The 22438-nt window shown below is 35.8% G+C and overlaps 1 protein-coding gene across 1 annotated transcript in view; it reads right to left on the bottom strand.

Moving 5' to 3' along the window:
- The window catches only part of LOC130010550 (neurotrypsin-like), a 79363-nt gene extending 62596 nt beyond the window's left edge, over positions 1-16767 (bottom strand). Inside the window, exons 1-2 of the mRNA XM_056098386.1 lie at positions 16639-16767; positions 9314-9483 (exon numbers count right to left, since the gene is read on the bottom strand). Of these exons, the coding sequence (XP_055954361.1) occupies positions 9314-9395 (82 nt within the window). The 5' untranslated portion in view covers positions 9396-9483; positions 16639-16767. The remainder of the gene's footprint in view (positions 1-9313; positions 9484-16638) is intronic.
- Positions 16768-22438: the final 5671 nt, after the last annotated feature.

Here is a 22438-nt window from a genome sequence, read left to right as displayed (position 1 = left end):
CAATCATAAAATGGATCGGGAAGTCGCATACTTTTGCCTTCAAATTTTTAATGAGGCTGGTGGTAGTAGTGGTAGTGGGTTTGGTTTGGGATATATAGACCTAATTATTAAATTATATAAATTTTTGTTTTCTAAAGAGCATTTTGTTCTTATGTTGGAAGATTTATCAACTTGCTGTCAAATGATGTTGACGATTATCTTTTGCAAGAGAGAGAGAGAGAAATGGGGTTTAACGTCCACTCACTCGACACAAACTAGGTCATTTCGGGACTAACATATGGTTTTAATTTTATTTCAAAAATTCGCTTGCGCGTAGGGGGTCTTTAGCAGTGGGAGGAAACCGGATGACCCGGAGAAAACCCAATCTTTTGCAAGATGTCATGGCCAAAAAAGTAAACATTGAGTTTTGGGCCATGTGATTCCATGTGAACCACTTCTCTTTCACTATACCATAGGCCTATCGACTAGTTGAAATATTATAAGGTCCATGGCTGTATCTAATGGACAATTTTAATGCAATTATTACAAAGATACCTACTTCACAGAGTTTCATAAATGAAATAAGTAAAATAGGCATTTATAAATTTTAGGAACCATCACAAGAAATAAGGTAGTTGTGACTCTGAAGTCAGAGCAGAGTTATACACGACACAAGCTAAACATGTTCATCAAATGTAAGTGTTGTACCCCTACTAATTTCGTAAGATATTGCAATATATAGTTATTTATTCATTGTAGATCTACATGTATGTGTTTTAAATGCAAACACCATTCCTTGGTATGGTTGTTAATTTTCAAAATGTATTCCATTATCTATTATTCTATTTTATTCTGATTAAAGAAATTGAGACAGAAAACGAGTCAAGATTACATACTAGCCTAGGGAACCCTGGCGATATATAATCGGCTACATGTGTCAATATTTCTAAACAGATCAGTCCATAATGTATAATAAGCAATAAATTTGTATTACAGGACTGGCCCGAAATTCATCTTCAGAATCATGTATTTCTGGGGTTGAACAAATGTCACGGAAAGCAGAATTGTTTTTATGAGTACAATGTATAAAGAAAAAGTAACAGACAAATCTTTCATTGAGTAAGTATTGTATGAAGCAGTCACAACAATAGTTACGTCTGGTCTAGTGAGTTATGGCTTAATGTCTATGAATAATGGTGCTGCTTATTATCCAAAATATCTGTAAGATTATGTGAATATACAGATTAATACCAGATGTTACATCTAATGTAGGGTTGTTTGTGCAATCATTCTATTCCTGTGGAAGGTTATTTTGTAGTGATTTTGAAATTGATGTTGCAATTCCATTCCGTCTAAATGATTATAATGTATCAGTTCAGAAATGTGTTCTTGAAAGCCAGACAGGTTTGGACATAAACAACTCAATTTGTAATTCAATTTCATTGCATAACACTACATATACAAAGGGGAGTTGTCTACTTTTGTTGGATAACTCTGAACTTTTCCAAATGGGCAAAATAGTTTTATTGCTTTCCAAAGACAATAAACCATACTGCATTGTGCAGTTGTTTGAAATTGTTCCTATGCCATCCTTCGGGGTTCATAAGCTATGTTCAAATGATTCGAGATTGAAACTTCTCCCTTTCACACATGAAGTTTTTGATTTCTATGCATTACCTATTTACAAGTTTTTTGGGGTTGAACTGCATTTCTCTAAAAGTATACTATACCCAACAGAATGTAAATCAATTAAAGTTGCCGTTGGACAACAAGATGATAGAAATTTTTGGTAATTTGTGAAATTTGTATTGAAAGCGAATTATTTCGCTGTGATTTATTATTCAAATTGGAGAAACCGTCTGTGTGAAGAAGTGCTTATAACAAAAAACTTTGTTTGAAGGCCTTTAGGTCTACTTAATGTATTTTTTCATACACCCACATTTTCATGTGGACAAATATTGGTATTGCCCCTGTCCGTCCATCCATCTGTCAACAATTTGTTTGTGGACACTCCATGAAAAATCGTGTTTTTAGATTGTGGTCCCTCAAGATGTCAAAATTTTATCCGATTTAGAAAAAAAAACCATTTGAATATATAACTGTTACACCCAAATGATGACTGAGTTCGAATTTCGTGAAAATCGGACCAAAACTGCCTGATAAAAAGGCCCTCCTCATACGCAAATAGTGTAAAGATATGGAATATCAAATTTATGGATACTCTAGAGGCCAGAATTTTATCCAATTTTGATGAAACTTGACATATATGTTTATATCCCAAAGATCTTGATTCCTGTCGTGCATATTGGACTGGAACGTCCCGAATTATGGCCCCTGATTGTACGAAAGATCGTGTTTTTAGCTTGTGATCCTTTTTGTGGTCACAATTTTTATCCGATTAAAAAAAAAACGTTTGAATATATCACCGTTACATCCTGATGATGGTTGAATTTGAATTTCGTGAAAATCAGACCAAAGCTGCCAGACAAAATCCACAAGAAGTCACAATTTGTATTCCATTTTAAAAAAATTTTTAATTATATCACCTTTACATAAGGTTGAGTTTGAATTTTTTAAAAATCTGACAGAAACTGCGGGACAAAATGGCCGTTCCTTATCTGATTTTGCTGAAACTTATAATATGTCCATATCCCGAAGATCTAGGATCCTGCAGATATTCACGCATATCAGACCGTAACTTCCTGGATTATGGCCCCAGATTAAAAGAAAAATCGCTTTTTTTAAAGCTTATTCTCTGTCCATCTCTTGTAAAATGTGGGCATATCTGGCATGGCAACCGCTTGTTTATGATATGCATGATTTGTTTTAGCTTTGACTTTTGGAGGGAGAGAAAAACAAATGTTCCCTCCGTCCTGTTTTCGTTCTATTTTCAGAATGAGTGGGAATCTTTTTAAAGTTGTTTTCAACGGACGAAACGTAGCTATCCCGAAAACTTTTGATTTTAACGAATTTTGCTCAAATGATAATTCATCTTTCATATTTATATTTAAACCTAGTATATTCAAAATAACCAGGAAGACACATTATCAAAGACACTTATTTGAATCCATTTTAATCTCATCCAGTGGCATACCTACATATTTAGGAGCCCTGGAGATTAACCTGTTACGGGAGCTGTTTGCAACCAACAATGTGGTCTGGGTAACCATTGTTATCTTCTGTGGGGTTGTTTTTGACAAAAGGAATATGGAAAGATACAAAACCCTATCCAATCCAAGTCTTAATTCTACATTGTATATTACCAAGACAAGGCAATATTCCATGTAGTAATTGTCCTGCCATTACAGTGGACCTAAAAAAAATAAGCTGTGTGGACAAAATCACTTCGGGGCTCGTCAGGGATTAGGGGCCCCGAAGTTTAAGCTTCATTAGTTTCATATTAGATCTGCTCCTGATCTCCACATTTAAGTTTATTAAGACTGGTTCAAACAAATTAAACATATCAGTAGCTTCGCATTCAGAACTTATTTTCTGTGTTCTAGTCTGTAGGAAGATGAATATTGAACAGGAAAATTTAGTTGTTACAACAACTGATGAGAATGAAATTGATATAGATTATTTTTCAGTCGTTAATGAATGTTATACTGGTGAAATCCTTTATGCAAAAAACAGTTCATTGGGTGAGTTATCAGTTTTTAAGTACAGAGTTCAAATTATAATTTCCATGTGGGAGTATTTGAGTATTCTTCATTCATCAATGGCAGTTTTATAGAAATCTTCTCTTTTGAAAATAAAAAATGCTTGAGAAACACCTTGTTGGTGTGGTCTTATTTTATTAATCTTAGTGAAATTTGCAAGTGATATTAACTTAATTTAGGACACATATTTTGATTATTAGGTCCCCAACCTAATAATTGGCGCTTTCCTATATGTTGTTATTCTTACTGGCAACATTCGGCCTCAGCTTTAGGTTGCCATTTTGAACAGTAACCTGGTACGTGGTTGCTCTCTCGTGTTTACAGTTAGTTAGTTTCTGTCTTTTTCCAGTAATCATTGGCTTTAAAAATATTTTTCAGTTAGTACTATAATCAACTGGACTGAAGATAATGTAACTGCAGTTTCTCCTTCAAGTAGTGGTTCGATCATTTTGATTCCATGCTCCCAGAACTACGGGCAACAAGAAGAAACTATCCCATGGCAGAAAATGCCACCACAAATTATGGAATTATTACATGATGAAGAAATGCTGTCAAAAAAAGAAAGGTCAGTCTTGATCAATGTAATCTGGAATGAGCTGCTGACCAAAGAGAGAAAGATTTCTCGCAGAACATTACGTGAAATTTCAACTCAAGTAATAAAACGTTTCCCAAAATCATTTGAGAGGTTTATAGATGGTGATAAAAAAATCACAGATGGAATAGAAGAATTTATGCTATCTTTAGAATACAAGCGTGATAATTCCAACAGATCTTTAAATAAAGAATCCCTCCCAGTTATTGTAACAGTAGGCCTAATGTCAAACGAAGAAGGAGGTGGACACAACATGTCGAAATCTCTATATTCTAAGAATATCCAAACTGAAGATAAAAGAAAGATTTCAGACTTAATGAATAAAACTTACTCCGACCAACGAAAAGATATTGCAAAGTTAACATCTATCATTACTTTTAAAGAAATGTGGCCTTTTCTTTTTGTTGAGCAATACTTTTTAGATCATTTTTACAAGTTGACAAATTACGACATTGTAAAAGCTTTTCAAGAAATGGTACCTCAGCAATTAAAAAGAATTCTTAAGTTTGGAATATCCAAGTGTTATATTAAGGATGACGAAACCACTGTGTTTTCCATATATAAAGTTTTTTGCAGCATGAAGATTATGAACAATTTATACATGTAACTCAGCAGGTATATGTAACCTTTTATATAGGCCCAGAATTGAGCGAGAGGGAGAGACGGGGGCTTAACGTTCTCTTGACACACACTAGGTCATTTTGGGACTAACATGGTTCAATTTTATTTCACTAATTTGCTTGAGCATAAGAGTCTTAAGCTGTGTGAGGAAACCGGACACATAGAAAACCCACGAGGTTTGACACACATTAGGTCATTTTGGGACTAACATGGTTCAATTTTATTTCACTAATTTGCTTGATCATAAGAGTCTTAAGCTGTGTGAGGAAACCGGACACATAGAAAACCCACGAGGTTTGACAAACGACTCTACTCCTTGTTACGTACAAGTGTGGGCTCGAAACCATGCAACTTGTCTCAATGACACACACACGCACCCCTCCTGAATTTGGTCTTTTCAAAGAATGCATATTAAAAGTAGATAAGTAAGTTGTCGAAAATTTGTAGAAAATCTTTGTGGAAAATTTCTCTCAATTGAACCTCAGCAGTTAAAGTTTGGCTGTGATATCATTTAACTATGTAAAGCAGATTATTATTTGCCTAAAAATATTCATATATATTCAAGATATAATTTTCTTTTTCAGAATGCATTAGTGAATGATGAAAAAAGAACGATACCTACTTCACCTTTTATAGTCTATAATGGTGAGTATTAATGTGGACAATGATCATACAAATGCTGTTTAGATATATGAAATAATACATTCATTTCTCCAAAATGCGGCTTATTGAAACTATTTGGTCATTCTGGAGGAAAATCAGAAGCTTGTTTGACATTATTTAAAGATAGATTATGGGAGATTACATAACGAGTTGGCAGTTCTCACTATAACAGTTAAAAACGAGATAATGTAAAGGCTATTTGCTGAAAATTTCAGTCAAATTAATCCACTATGAACCGAGAAATAAGCTATCGAATGTTCCCCATAGCCTCGGTCATCATTACTAAAGTCGGTACGACAAAAATCATAGTCTCGATTATCCATTTAATTGTTAAATCGAGAAGGAAAGTTATGCAGCAAATCTGTTCATAATCCAACAAATATCGCAGGCTAGCGTTGACATCGAGCTAATTAATAGTTTATATAACATAGTTTATTTAGCCCTTGGATAATGTATGTTTAACAAAGTTTTTTCTGATGGCATTCACGGATCCCTTTAAATACAATGGTGTATTTAAAAAAAATTATTTACCTTTTCTTTAACTTATTCTTGCCCTTTTGTGAATTTCGGTGAAGACAAATGTACAGTATATGTTGATACGGAGCCTGTTATGGAAGTTAAAGATATGGCCACTGCACTTTCTATTCAGTTTGCGGCTTTTTTTGTTTTTGGCATCTGCTACCCCAAAAAGGTGATCAATACACTAGAGGCCATTTGAAATCAACCATTAGTAAACAATATTAATGTGTCAGAGACACGATGGATCAGTGATGCTGGCTCATTACCCTTTGGCCAACAAAGCTACTCAGGCTTTCGTTTTCCAGCTTGACTTCCTTGTCAGTGGTGCAGGTTGGGAGATCCTAACCATGAAATGTGCCAATTTGTTTACATTGTAACAAAAACTCTGTTGGCAGTATAGGCCCTAAACATTTGCAAATTGAAAAGAAGTCGGAAAGTTATATCCATGTCTTGGCAAGAACACCCTTTAATTTCATAGTCTTTATAGTCTTCATCGTTTTTTTCAGGTTTGTTTTAAAGATGAAAGATAAGAAGAAAAAGAAAATACCAGAAAAAGTCGTAAATTTAGCTTCAGAAATAGCTAAATTTGAAGCATTGTCAGATTTACTGGAGTAAGCTATTTTAACAAAAGTTGTACTTAACAGTAATTCTTGTTATTGTAATTCATGATTATTGTAATTTTATTTGAGAATTCAAAACAATTTTATTAGAGAATTCAAAGAAATTTTATTTCTAATATTTTAATATTTTACTAGTATGACATAAATTTGTTTTAAAGGAGTGTCACACGATTTAATGAACATTTATGTATTTATGTATGATCATTTGTATTTTGTATGGCCAGACTCTAGAATAATTTTATTTGTAATATTTTAATATTTTACTAGTATGATCATTTGTATTTTTTATGGCCAGACTCTAGAAGAAATTCCTAATTATAATATTTGCAATTTTTAGGCAATAGCTAGAACACTATCATAGACAGGCAATCTTAATTCTGAAAGAAACATTAAAATTTTGTTGTGTAAAAGTGTTTTTACATTATGACTGAACCACTTTTGATATATTTAAAGCTGCATGCTCTTGCTACAGACTGGCCTTAAATTTGTCAAGATTTTTTTATGTGTTCCTTTATATGTTGAAGTAAGAGACCTTCTTACTTTTGATTTCAGTTCTTAAAGGTATTTTTGCTAAGGCAAAATAGATTTTATGTATTAGTGTGATGATTTAGTATAGTAAGTTTATTTTGAAAAAAAAAAAATATTGGAACTTTTTTTTCTCATAGATCTGTTAATGTTTTGTATACCCGGATAGTAACATTTTTTCAAGAGGTTTAATGGATTGCCTGTTAAAGTACCGATATTCCTTAGGATTGCCTGTTAAAGTACCGATATTCCTTAGGCTCAGAAAGCTGTATTATAATATTTGCAATGTTTTTATTTTACAGTAATTCTTGTTGCCCTAAATTATTGTGGGTTTTTGTTGTAAAAATTCAGACTAATTATATTTGTATTATTTTGATATTATACTAGTATGCCATAAATTTAGTTTATAGGAGTGGCACACGATTTAAAAAACATTTATGTCTATACCAGACTTCAGAAGAATTTCTAAAATATAATGTTTGCAATTTTTAGGCAATAATGTTGCTTTTAATATAACTAAAGAAATAGAAAACATTTAAAGAAGCATCAACTTGAACTCTAACATATATATCTAAATTTGAAAAAAAAAATATTTTGTTGTGTAAAACTTTATTTACATTATGACTGAGGCATTTTGATATTTTCTATAATCATTCCATGTTGTTTCTATTATTTGTTGTCAGAAAATACACCATTTAATCAACACTTTTTGTCTTTGTATGATCATTTGGTTGGGGTTTTTTTGTTATGTTCATTTTTAATAATTTTTATTATACATTTGACATTAACAGAAAATAAATCATTTTTCAGAAGGTAATTCCGTTTTTTTATTTAACCACATTTATTCTGTTAAAGAACAGAAATAATTCTGGCAGCAGATTTACCAGAGATATTCTGTAATTTTACCTATTTTTGAACAGAACGTACTGCCGTGAATTAACAGAAATTGTCTGTTAAAAAAACCCAGAAATATCTGGTAAATCTGCTGCCAGAATTTTTCTGTTTTTTTTACAGAATTATTTTTTACAGATATACTGAAAAGTGTGTAAAAATACAGTCGTTTCTGTCCACATGCAGAAATGCAACTAAAACAACAGATTTTATGGTAAAAATACGAGTTAATTATCTCAAATCATATTTAAAACGGATAATTTCCTTCAAATAACAAAAAGTAGGGATTTTAAAAACAGATATTGTTTACAGTGTGCCTTGACGGATTCCTATGATGAGCATTTGCCATTAATGTTAAGTAAATACAAGGAATTCGATTGGTTGAGACTTTGAAACAAGAAAACTTCGATTCTAACGGAGTGAGAGGGTACAACTGGGGATATACATTAATACCTTGACTAAGTTCGATGAAAATTTTCTGCTTAGGATAAGTGATTGGATAGTTCAAGAATTTATAACATTACAACTCTGCTGTTAATTGGGACAGAATGTTCTAACTTGGCGTAGAATGTTCAAACTTGGTGTAGATATACATTAGGTGATTGTTTTGACTGAATTCAATGATACAGATTAGGTGTGTTGTAATCGTATCTTAGTTTGGCATTTAACGTGTTTATAGATTATTTTGAAATGTAGTAAGGATCATTGAGACCATGAGAGAATGAATCCTGTCGATTTTCAGCATTCTGCGACGTTTTGTTCCGGAGTTTTCTAACTTCTCCAAAAGGCTGATGAAAGGGATATAGGCTACAGTAAAGCTTTGTGTTTATGAGAGGACGAACCCTATTAAACTTCAATTTCATCATATTTACATACTCTTGGGTTTATATTTATATATAGGTGTAGCTCCTTAAGACACTGCTGTCTGTCAAGTCTGTCAACTCCACCAGAATCCTTACTTGATTAATCCGCCCCTCGTCACAATCCTCTAGTTTTTGAGCTGAGGGCCCCGGGTTACATAATGAAAAAGTGACAGTTAGTCTTCATCTGATTTTCCTTGTCATTTAAGTGAACCCGACCAACTTTAAATGTTTAGCTGACATGTAATCTGTCTTTACTTCTCTTGGTTTTGTGTTGATTTTGTATTGAATAATTGAATGTGTTTATATAACATGGTTAGTATTTATTTGATATGCTACATTTTGTTTCTCGTCTTTTATATTCTTGTATAATGCTGAACTTACCTTTGCAAATCACCGACGCGTCTTCGTCATGTTTACAATTGTCTTTTCCCCAACCAAGATGAGAACATTCAGCTAGTGCCATGTTAGATGCTTGACAATTAACATCATCTAACCAAATTTGACCAGTACCTTGTCCAAAACTGGCAGACGTGAGAGCAACCGCCCCAGTTCTAAAAAAAATAGCTCTTAATTATATATATGGAATATGCATTTATTCAAAAATGTAAATTTGGGATTAAATAAGGACTATATCACTGATAAGCTGATACCGTTGACTTATGATAGTGATCCAGAGCCTCAAATATGTGCACTAATAAAAACATTCACGTGAAAAAATGTTAATTCAATTATTTATCAATGAAGCCCTTAAAAATATCTCCTTTACACGTTAAGACTTTTGAAAACAATTTGATATGAACCTTGGATAAAACTCAGCGATTTTTTCATTTAGCTGAATGTAACGGTTCTCAATTCAGAGTCACCTCGTGCAGTTTCGTCCCTTTTCTATCTTTTAATCTCACGCTCGCAGCATCTTACTGACTCTGCAAGACTGCGAAATTTACTTTTACGTAATCGTAAAACCTTGTGGTGAGTTGCCACCTCGGCGAGTTTAGAAGTTGGGTTTTTGCTAGCTCTAAATGCCTTCTAACAAAATATACTTTACGATTCCATTTTTGTTGACTTATTCTTTGGTACAGGTGGTTTGAGCGACGAGAGTCATTTTATAAAAATAAATCAGCCAAAAGATTTGTTGTTCAGGATTTGATTTGAGCAATCTGACCAAACAGCTCTGGGCAAACATCACAAGTCATTTAAAAAGGATTATTAATAAATTACCGACAATTTCGAATTTTGATTAAAATGTAAAACAGGTACATATTCTTGGGGCTACTATGAGAAATGAAATGAAATGGTGTTTAACGTCCTAATGTTGTGCTCCCAAACTGGGCTAATGAAGACGGGCATATACGCCATAAAGTGTGCTATGAGGGAAATTTTGCCCGGGCAGCGGCACTATCGCCTACTCTTATATTGATTTCCAACTGCCACGGGATCTTTTACGTGCATTTCAACGGGACCTCGGTTTTTCGTCTCATCCGAAGGACTAGAAGCTGTCATTGTCAGGCCCTCCGTCCTGCATCACTGACAAGGGGGAGCCACACCGGAAAATCTGGATGAACTTTCTCGACCAATGCAGGGATCGAACACCCAACCTCCAGGCTAGCGAGCCAGCGTCTTACCCACTTAGCCACGTGATCCCCCGGCTACTATCAGATGATCTGAGCGTGTTTAGTAGCAACGTTCCTGGGATACCTAGCGTTAGAGTCAACGCGATATAGAGATTCTGATTCACAATCCATGCCGAGATGTTTAAATTGTACTGAACATATTTTTGACAATATCACTGACACTAGTTTAATAAAAGGAATAGCATTGTTATGTTAAAAAAAAAAAGATTTTGTTGTTTAAAAATCATATGTTATGTCATTTATTATTACACAAACACTTGATAATGTGAATGTATTGTCAACTAAGGCACATTTTTTTTTATTTTGTCGTACCACACCATTTTTGCTTATGCTTTTACAACCGTTATGCGATATGTCTTGGGGAAATTCGAGTGCTGCATCAGAACGTAGTTCGCATCTGAATCTTTTATTTTGTATTTACCTCACCAATTAAAAATAACTATTGTTTCTCGAACTAACCGACGTGATATCGTTATTTAATATCTAATAGCTCCCACATCAACGTTTTTTTACAATACGAACTAAATTATTCATTTTAAATAGTTAAATTATTTGATCTATAAAGCTATCGTATCGCTCTCTCGTGTTTAAAAAATTAAACGGTATACATATGCTACATTCAATCGTAATTTGGACGACCTTAAAAAAAACACGAAGAATCCCGATTGAGTTCATTAAGTATTCGTTACAAGGCGAAGGTTGAAATTCAATTGTGACCAAGGACATTAACTCTTTATGATAAAACAAAAAAATCTACCGATGCAACACCATAGGTACCAGTTAACTTTCGACAAAGTTACAAAATATATTGAAATGTTATATCAAACAAAACTTAGATATATTTTTAATTGTTTATGAATGATGTTTGTAATGGTAAGTCTTATCCTATATTTTAAAATAAGCCCCACATATAGCTCGTTTATTGCACTTATAAACCTAAGCCATGCACAGAAAGTGGTTAGAAATCATACAGTAGTCCATGTTCCTGAAGCTAACGACTGCAAGTTTAACAACATCTGGCCATTGCTTGTTTACTTCACAATTCCCGAACTTATAGCTATGTTATCTACAGACATGTGAGCAGTAGCTTCCAATCAGAGATTGTGACATCGCGACCTCCACGGAAGCCTTGACATTGAATGAACCTTGAACTTTGCAACTCGATTATCACAGGTAGACATTTAAGCTTGAAAGCGCGAGACTTGGTATTAGCGACGATCGAGGAATCTGATAGGCTCACAAGTTGGGCTTGTACCCAATCGAAATTAGTGCCGCAATATGCAGGGTATTACGTGAAGGCCTTGATAAGATGTACGTAGTTAAAGCGAGATCAAACCTTCTATTGAGATGACAGTAGTCATTAATTAGCAGGTGTGTAACCAGTTATAAAAGATGCCACTACTGGTGTATACATTTTTAGACACCAAGTCTGCAGTGAGGGGGTGGGGGGCATACCATACGACCGACCTGGCACCTAACCACTAAACCTACTAAGATGACATCTACCAATCCAAAGAAGGAGACACATAGATGTCCGCATAAAGATCAAATACCAAATAATATGTTTTTGATTTTAAAAAAGGAAGAACTTCACAGTAAACCACTCCATGGCCTAAGGCTGTAAACAGAAAGACTGCAAAATCATATCCTATATATATATATATATACAGGAAGATGCTTCGGCTCTCTTATTCTTGTCTGCGATGTCACTTTAGTGGAAGCAGACGTCAAAGCAACAAGGTACTACTACTGTATGTCATCCAATATTCACGCTTTTAACACCTTGTTGCAACTATTTTCATTTAAAAAAGTATTTTTGTTTTTTTGTTTAAGTCAATGATATTAACATTACTGTGTATTATACACGATATCCGACAGTCCATAGCAATAAAGCGAACCAATAACACTGAAAATCAGTATACAAATCATTGTTTAAAAAATTCATATACGTGAAAGCGAATAAGGCGATTTGTTTTGAAAAGCACGTTAGTCTTTAATAGCAGAAGTAACATTTCTTAACATAATAAAGAATGCCAAGATATATTATCAATATATATATTATAAAAAAATACGTAGAAAAAAAAGGAATAACCACATGTTTTTTGGCTAACGTTTTCAGTTCTGCTGAACCTCTTCAGGGGCCGGTTGCTCAAAACTCAGCTATTTTAAAGATCGTTATCTTGCTAACGTGCCATTAAATTTCTGTTGATTTCATCACTGCATGGTTTAATAATATTATTCTAACGTGTTAAAGTACTTTTCGTTCGTCTTAGGACTATTCATAAATAATGCCATTACATAGGGGTGGACACCATATTACGTATATTTATATATATATATACATAGAAACACTGTGGTTTTAATTGGCTATTGTTACCATTGTCTATGGTTACATAGTATATAGATGTTACAGTCAATGTCTACAATCAGGTAATGTGTACAATGCCTTTGTAACCCTAACCCCCACCCCAACCCTTACCCTAAACCTAACCCGGCAATGTACACATTGACTGGTATATTTCAGGCATTGTACACATTGCCTGATTGTAGACATTGACTGTCACATAGATAACTAACAGAACCCATTTATACACGTGTGTTAATCTGTTGTCTATATGTACAATTTAGGAACAATGAGTGGAAGATAATCCTGGGATAGATTAAGAACATTAATGTGAATAGCTAATTGTTACATATCGACTTTTACGGAGAGGAACGTTTTTTTGTTTTTAATAAAATGGTTTTCCATTAATTAGCTTTTTGTTATGTCATCGACTTTCATTTTATAAAAGGGAAAATTTGAAATTTCACTTGTAGGTGTTGTACACGTAAGTGCCAATTTTCAATAATACAATCCCGTTGCGTACTCTATCCCGTAGATGTGTATGGAAGGGTATCGCTGCCAATATTAAATGGCCTGTGACCATGTCGTTTACATTGATGGTACGTAAAAAGTACAATGTAAAAAGTCCTAATACCGGTAATGATAAAGTCAAAATACCTCTAAGGCAAGAGTTAAATGTAAAATGTCTAATGGTAAGTGTCAATGAGACAAATGATTTGTTAGAAAATTCTTTGATTGACGTGTCTACATTTTACATTTCTCTCATTACGTTTTACATTTGCGCTCTGCCACATCTCATTTCTCCTTCACGCTTTCTACATAGCATCTTTCGCACAGCATCAAGTTTCATATGCAAATGTAGGATATCACGCGACTTATTAACATATACAGAAACCTGGCACACTATAAACCAGCACACTATAAGGATTTTCACCGCACGATAACAGTAAATCAAGCTGGTACACTATAAGAAAATATCTAGACGACCGTGCGTAATCCTAAATGTGCCAGGATATATTTGATAGATTCAAATAGCCACAGAAACATACTTTCCAGTAATTTATAACAAAATAACTGGGATTTCGTATAAATACCCGTATTTTGACGGTCTTTCTATAAATAGAGTTAAGTACAGTCTAATTAACTTTGTCCATTAAGAAAAACCCAACAATACATAAGCATTAAATAATATATTTAAAGAGAGGAATGACAATACCCCCCCCCCCCATCCTTCCTTCACTTCAACTTTAATCTTATTTTGTAAAGTTATGCAAATATGATTGTGCCCAAAAAATATTTGCATATTTGAAAAGAGCAATCAGTGATACGTAACATGGTATCTGGAATTTCGTATTTAGACCAGTATTTTTACTTAATAGGCCTTAAATGGTGTTTCCTAACACGCGATGTTTTTCAAGGTATGCTAATCTAAATGTGCCAGTAAATTATTTACATATCTTTAAGCAGCAATGGGCGTGCTTCTAGTGATAGGTAGTGTAGTATCGAGAATTTCGGATTAAGACCTGTATTTTCACATTGAATACAGCCCCCCCCCCCTCCGCAATCATGGCAATAGATTTTATAACCAAAAGATCTCAGTTCCTTTTGATATTCCCGCATATCGGAACATAACTTCCTGAATTATGGCCACTGATTGTACGAAAAATCGTGTTTTTAGCTTGTGGACCTTATAGAGGTCATAATTTTTATCCGATTTAAAAAACCGTATTATAATATCACCGCTAAACCCTTAGGACAGTTGAGTTCGAATTTCGTGAAAATCGGCCAAAAACTGACAGACAAAATGGCCGCTGTTCGTTTTCAAATAGCGTAAAAATATTGTATATCAAGGTTGTGGACCCTATAGAGGTCACAATTTTTATCCGATTTTGTTGAAACTTGAAATGTAAGTTTATAACCCAAAGATCTCGGTTCCTGTCGATATTCGCGCATATGGGACTGTAACGTCTTGAATTATGGCCCCTGATTGTACGAAAAATTGCGTTTTTAGCTTGTGGACCCTATAGAGGTCATAATTTTTATCCGATTTAAAAGGCCGTATCATTATATCACCGTTAAACCCTTAGGACGGCTGAGTTCGAATTTCGTGAAAATCGGCCCAAAACTGACAGACAAAATGGCCGCCGTTCGTTCTCAAATAGCTTAAAAATATGGTATATCAAGGTTGTGGACCCTATAGAGGTCACAATTTTTATCCGATTTTGTTGAAACTTGAAATGTAAGTTTATAACCTAAAGATCGTGGTTCCTTTCAATATTTGCGCATATCGGAACGTAACTTCCTGAATTATGGCCCCTGATTGTACGAAAAATCACTTTCTTTTTAGCTTGTTCTCTCTCCATCTCTCGAAAATGTGGGCGTATCCTGCCTGGCAGCCGCTGGTTCTATCAAGACTTGTTTTTTAACACTGAATACCCCCCCCCCACACACACACACACACACAGGCACATAAACCTGCATTATGCAAGAGCTAAAACTGTCTTATTGCAGGACTTTCGTTGGGCCTTACATAAATTATTAATTAGGCAAATTAACTAATCAACCAGACCATAATCGATGGCATCGTTAGTCTGTGATATTTATTGGATTTGAATTATGAAAATACAATGTACTAGAAAACTATTTACATATTTACAAATAGAAATGAACGTGCTTTTCGGTAATATGAGAACAGGTATGAAGTAGATACATCGCTGTGTGCAGTATGGCAAATTTCTTATTGTGTGCTAAGCTGATTTCCTGTTTTAGTGTCGTGAATATTTGACTTTTTACATTTAACTCTTACCTAAGAGGTATTTTGACTTTATCATTACCGGTATTAGGACTTTGTACATTGTACTTTGTACATATAATCAATGGAAAAGACATTGTAGCAGAGAGTTTAATATTGCCAGCGATACCCTTCCATAGATGTGTGCCCGTATCTCCGATATAATATTTTTGACACAATTACATGTCAAGACACATGAGATTTTTTGTGTCACAATAATAGACCGGAGACACAATATTAATTGTAGTCTGGGGGCTCAGTGGTGGGGGTCCATCAAATGGGCACAAAACCAGACCCAACTTTTCTATAGTAAAATTTCGCGTAGAATACGTTGCCGAGTGGTAATCAGTCCGCGTTTGGAGCGTTTTCGAGATATTCGGGGTTAAAGATCAAATAAGGTCATTTGCACTGAAAGTAGGCCGTAGTGCCGCTGTCCGGGCAAAATTTCCCACATAGCACACTGTATGGCGTATGCCCGTCTTCATTATCCCAGTTCGGAGCAGAACAGTAGGACGTTAAACCTCATTTCATTTCATTTCCCAATATCTCGAAAACGCCTCAACGGCGGACTGATTACCATATAAAAGTTTGGTATGGTTTTGTGCCCATTTGATGGACCCCCGTCACTGAGCCTCCAGACTACAATTAATATTGTCGTTGACAATAATAGTAAATTTATGAAAATTATATCTGTTATTTTGCGATGTATATGGCCGCAACATTTACATCGAAGATCTGGCCATTTAGATACATAACTACCGGTCCTTGTGATAGAATTTTGCTTTGATTAAGGGGCGTTCCAGATTAGGTGGTGGTCTTTGTGATTTAATGAATTATTTACCGTGAAACAAAGTACTTCAGCTTTACGGCTGTGCCAATATTTTGGATACATATACATATATATATATAAGAAAATGCAGAGGAAAAAAAATATATTTACGGGCTAAATCCAAGTTGTCGACAAACAACGGACGCATCTATATAGTCCCAATTATCATCACAGACTGTGCCCCACCTATTATTATGAAGCACTTCAACTCTTCCTTCGTGTGGTACAGATCCTCCAACTAGTCGTATCTGTTGTGATGCTATAAAGAAATAGTCAAAACCTTAATATAACATATTACTGACACCCTTACACCTAAAGCCTCACAAAACAAATTTCATTAATACTATTTAATACCACACTCAAAAATTGTATACCAAATATATATTGGTACTTCACACACAATGGTAAGAGAGATATGCTATAACTACTGACATTTCGCAAGTACAAACAAGTAAAATGTTCAAATACGAAACAATTCTTACACACTGGATTGCGCGTAAAAGTATATTGAACATTTGAAATTTAGAGAGGATAATGTGAAATATCGAAATTCTCCCAACCCTCACAATGCACATAGTGACTTTCAGTGGCATGGTGAAACGGTCGCGGTCGATCGGCGAGATTGTGTAATGACGCCCCAATGGAGATTAGCAGATGCAGTAGGCGTTGGGGGGGGGGGGGAACTCTGGCTGTTTGCCCGAAAATTTTCTCCAGAATATTTAGAATAAATCAATCATATATTATATTCTCTGGCCTGCCCGTCATCATCAACTCCTGATCCTGATGGCCTACTGTCACTGAACACGTGTACTCGCTCATCACACTCACAAAGTCGCGGCTCCTCTTGTCTCGCCTAGTCCTACCAGCCTAGCATCCGACTCGTGTTCAGTGTTGCCATTTGCACTGGCAGAACTGGCAGAACATTGAGTATTCGATAGCGACGAAGACAAGACGACGGATGCATTTGTGATAGAAAGAGACCATCGTCTTCTGATGACGTGACTACATCGTCTACCACACCGGCACCAGGATCCGCAGCACCTCATGCCAACGATTCACCGCCTGACGTCCAGTCCAAGACGGAAGCGGCTTGTCTATATAATCTTGACGTTGCTGTGCCAGCTGAGCCCCGTGTAGTGAACCCATCGAAAACTACGTTTGGGGTCGTTCTTGCCTCGAGTACTCGTTTCAAAAGACGCGCGTTTCTGTTTTCCGTGCCGAAAATATTTTTCTAGTAATGAAAGAGATCATGTTTTTACGCCCATACTGTAATTCTATGAATAGAATAATACAATACCTTTCAATTTGATACTACAGCTGTATTGCCCGGCCTAGAGTTCCCCGCGTAAATCAAAAGACACCCTCTACTACCCTCAAGATGATATCGGCGGGAGGAGTCGAAGAAGGAAAATTCAACCATAAAACCATGCCTGAGGCACTTCAATTTGAGGCCCAGGAATGCACTCAGATGCGAGGAGAGAGTATCAAATTTTCTGGGGGAGGACTCGCAGACCCCCCACCCCCCGCCCTGGCTCACGCTTAGCCGGCCATATCCTGAGCCCCTCCAAAGAATTTCATAGCCCCATCAAATTTTACGAGCTGTCTACGAACCTAGATGACTGCCGACTGTTTAATCACGTTATTGCCAACAATAAAAAGGGCGAAAATTCAGATAAGCCAACGCTAAAAACTAACAATTTAGAAATCGATATATTTTAGACCAAACAGCTCTTTATTTATATACTGTCAAAAAATCAAAAACCAGCAGAGGTCATAAAGTTCTATGCAACTAAATGATCGTTTAATTTGATGAAAAGTATAAATCACTTTGTCATAATATTATATCAACTGCACTACTCACCGTTTACATGCAACCATGGAAATTTTAAAAGGTTAGTTTTAAAACGAAACTCTAAATCCATTCGTTTAATAAACAGACATTTATTGAGCTTTATTTTACTCAAAGGAAACCTGCAATTTTTACATATTGACTAGTCCACCAAAAACACCGAGAACCTAGAGACTACGCACAGCCTAACCTAGAGCATCATCTTTCCACCGGTAAATAAGTCAGCTATGGCCTCTACCCACTTGGGTGAAGGAGGTGATAAGAATATAACATTCATATGTCCCGTGTGTCGTAAAAGGCAGCTAAAAGTATCCCTGTAATGGGGCATAGTGTTTACGACCCGTGTCGGTAGAGATTGGAATCCTGGTAATTGTGTGGGGATTTCTCTGCAACACATTACTTTGGCCCATGTTTCCCCTAGACGAGGTCAGATTGGCCTCTCTTATCAATCAGCTTTGGTCGTATTAGCTCTTTAGAATGTACGTTTCTCAATTTCAATTCTTTGTTGTTTTCTATACTCCGCAAGTTTACCTGGTGCTGGGTGCATTCTACAGAGAGTCTGATATATAATGTTTCTCGGCGGATTATTGTTGGGTAGGGTCCCCTTGATTTTTCCAGGGTGGGTGTCGTCGTGTCACCCTTGGGAAAAATTAAATATTCAAGATGGCGGCCAAAATTGGTGAGAAAAATACAAAAAAAAAGTCATTTTTCACCATCCTAGGTCGTGTAATATATCGTTTTATATGTTTTCGGGGTCGCTGAACACGAAATCGGGCATATTTTTAACATCCGACCTATTCGGACAAAGATATTCAAAATGGCGGCCAAAAATTGTGGCGGAAGTACAAGAATTTCATATTTCGCCCTACTAGGTCTTGTAATATATAGAGAATCTCCTACCAGTCTTTTTTGATATCAGATACCATATTCTCCCCAGATACACACATGGGTAATCCCATATGGACACCATATTGGCCCCATGTATACAAAACAGAGTTGTTAATGTGGGTAATCCCATATGGATCCCATATTGGCCCCAGATACAAACACTATAAGGTTAGGTAATCAATGTAAGAAAGAAGTAAGCATTATATCATTTGGCTTATCTCTGTGATATTAATATATACACAACTAAAAGTATGGATTCAATAATGAACTTATACATAGACTAATAAGTAATCCCATATGGTTACCATATTGGCCCCAGATATACAAAAGTTATATGTAATCCCATACAGATACCATATTATCCCCAGATACACAAACGGGTAATCCCATATGGACAACATATTGGTCCCATGTGTACAAAAACAGAGTTATTAATGTGGGAAATCCCATATAGATCCCATATTGGCCCCAGATACACACACTATACGGTCAGATTATCAATGTAAAAAAGAAGTAACCATTATATCATTTGGCTTATCTCTGTGATATTAATATATACACAACTAAAAGTATGGATTCAATAATGAACTTATACATAGACTAATAAGTAATCCCATATGGATACCATGTTGGCCCCAGATATACAAAAGTTATATGTAATCCCATACAGATACCATATTATCCCCACATACACACATGGGTAATCCCATATGGACACCATATTTCCCCATGTATACAAACACAGAGTTGTTAATGTGGGTAATCCCATATAGACTCCATATTGGCCCCAGATACACACACTATAAAGTCACATTATCAATGTAAGAAAGAAGTAAGCATTATATCATTTGGCTTGTCTCTGTGATATTAATATATATATTAAAATAAAGTGTATTCGCGTACATTTGTATGTGGTAAGATAATATGGGTCCTATATGGGGACCTTGTGGTATCACCTGGTCCCACAGCCCAATTTTTCCCCATATGGTCCCCATGTGGCAATGGATACACCGGAGCTTTTCCGAACATCGCGGCCATTCCCAGAAGATTTATGAACATTTACAGGACCATCCACGATGGCACGTCGCAAGGCATTTCTTGTGGGACTACTCCGTTTTTTGGCAAAACTATTGGGAGCCATCGCGAGAAAATTGGTTTATTTCCACATCGCCGATGATATTTACCCAGTGGGACCTATAGTCATAAGCACTTTGCTTAATTCTCGCGAATGTCCTATTTAGCAGAAAGAGAAACCAAAGCAACAAATTATGTGTGAACAAAAAATCTCATATTTTGATGACAGGGAGGCACTAAAACTTACGGCAAATTTTCCTAATGCACCACAAGGGAAATCTTAGTTGGTGCTGTAAAAGTTTCTACAAAATCCATTTCTGTTCAGACAGACTTAAATAACCTGGCCAAATATAGTAGTAATGCCCAAAAAAATCAGATCATAATTGTGACACGTTTCTTTCACGGCGTTTATGACGTACAGTTTGTACGCCAGACACTCTAATATAGTCAGCGGGTCACTTCAGGGGTCAAAGGTCAGTATCATAATACTGAATTGCAGCCTTTTAAATAACTTGAACAAAACAACAGAGTTTTGTGTTGATTGAACGAATCGACGGTTTAATAATAAATCAGATTAATGTTAATAATATAAGCTAAAAAGACACAAAGTTACATTCATACTTCACATAATATTCTGTTTTGACAATTCTCAGTCCACGATATCTAATGTTAAACCTATAATATAAATCATAATTCACAGCTGACTCGGCAATTGAGTCTAATTTCACAAAGAGTTCACAATAATAAACAACGTTCACTGTTCACACAGTTAAATAAATAGTTCACTAACACATTACACTAAATTACATACAGTGTCTCGGTAAAAAAAACGATATCACGACCGCCGTTTGAGAAGACGGTCTCACACGTATTGACATTCACGCTTTTTCTATACCATAATAATTTGAAAAGTAGACACAATCACACCAGTTGCATACACACTTCAATACTACTAAAAGAAGACTCTTTTATCCAAAAATACTATGGTGGACCGTTTTGAACATTACAATAATAAAGGCGTATCTACCCCGCTCCTCTCAGACATGTGAGAGCTCGATTCAACTTCAAAATTTATCTGCCTGGCGAGGGTTCATCTTATGAAGTTGTTGGGATCCTTCCTAATACTTCTACCTAGAACGGAAAGGGGTCGTGTCCCTCTCCGGTTGAAAGACTCCAGCGGTGGAAGTTGTATAAGGTGTTTATCTTTGGGGGGGGGGGGGTGGCTGAATGGTTAGCGTCCGCGCGCTGTATCATAAATTCTGTCATTGAGTCGACTGGCGTGGTTTCGAATCCCCGGTTGTACGTGACAAGGAGTAGGGTCGCCTGTCCAGCCTCGTGGGTTTTCTCCGGGTTCTCCGCTTTCCTCCCACTGCTAAAGACCCCTACGCGCAAGCGAATTATTGAAATAAAATTAAGCCATATGTTAGTCCCGAAATGACCTAGTTTGTGTCGAGTGGACGTTAAACCCCACTTCTCTCTCCCTCTCTGTTTATCGTGATTCTGAACTTGAGAAGAAACAAGTGAATCAAATTTGCAAAACGTTCTTCTTTTATTTGAGGTCCATGCGGCTAGAATTGTGGGCCAATCTAGTAGAGCTTGCCATATCACACCACTGTTAAAGGATTTACATTGGCTTCTGGGGGAAAGCAGAATGAAGTTCAAACTAATGTGCATAGCCTACAAATGCCTTAAAGGTGAAGCAATGCTACTTGATTATGTCCCCCAAAGAAATCTTCGGTCCCAACATGAACTACGTCTGGTGGTACTGAACTATAGACTTAAGACATTCGGTCATAGATGCTTCTCATACACTGCACCAAGCCTATGGAATTCATTACCCTTGATCTTAAAGAATTCACAATCACTTAGCTGTTTTAAGAAGCTGCTTATTAGTTGTTAACATTAACTGTGTTTTTATCCTGGAGAGCTAAATTCGCATTGAGCATTAAGTTTTAATGGATCCGTGCGCACTATAAGAACTCACTATAATTTATTATTATTAGTATTCCCTTTTAATGCAGATGAGCCCATGGCCTTCGATTCTGAACAGGCGATTCCAAAAACCACGACTGAACCAAAACGTTTCAATAAACCATGCAT

The sequence above is a fragment of the Patella vulgata genome, chromosome 2 (assembly GCF_932274485.2).
Source record: "Patella vulgata chromosome 2, xgPatVulg1.2, whole genome shotgun sequence".
Lineage (NCBI taxonomy): Eukaryota > Metazoa > Mollusca > Gastropoda > Patellidae > Patella > Patella vulgata.
The sequence above is the reverse complement of the archived record's forward strand: the minus strand, read 5'-3'. Positions and strand labels throughout refer to the sequence as shown.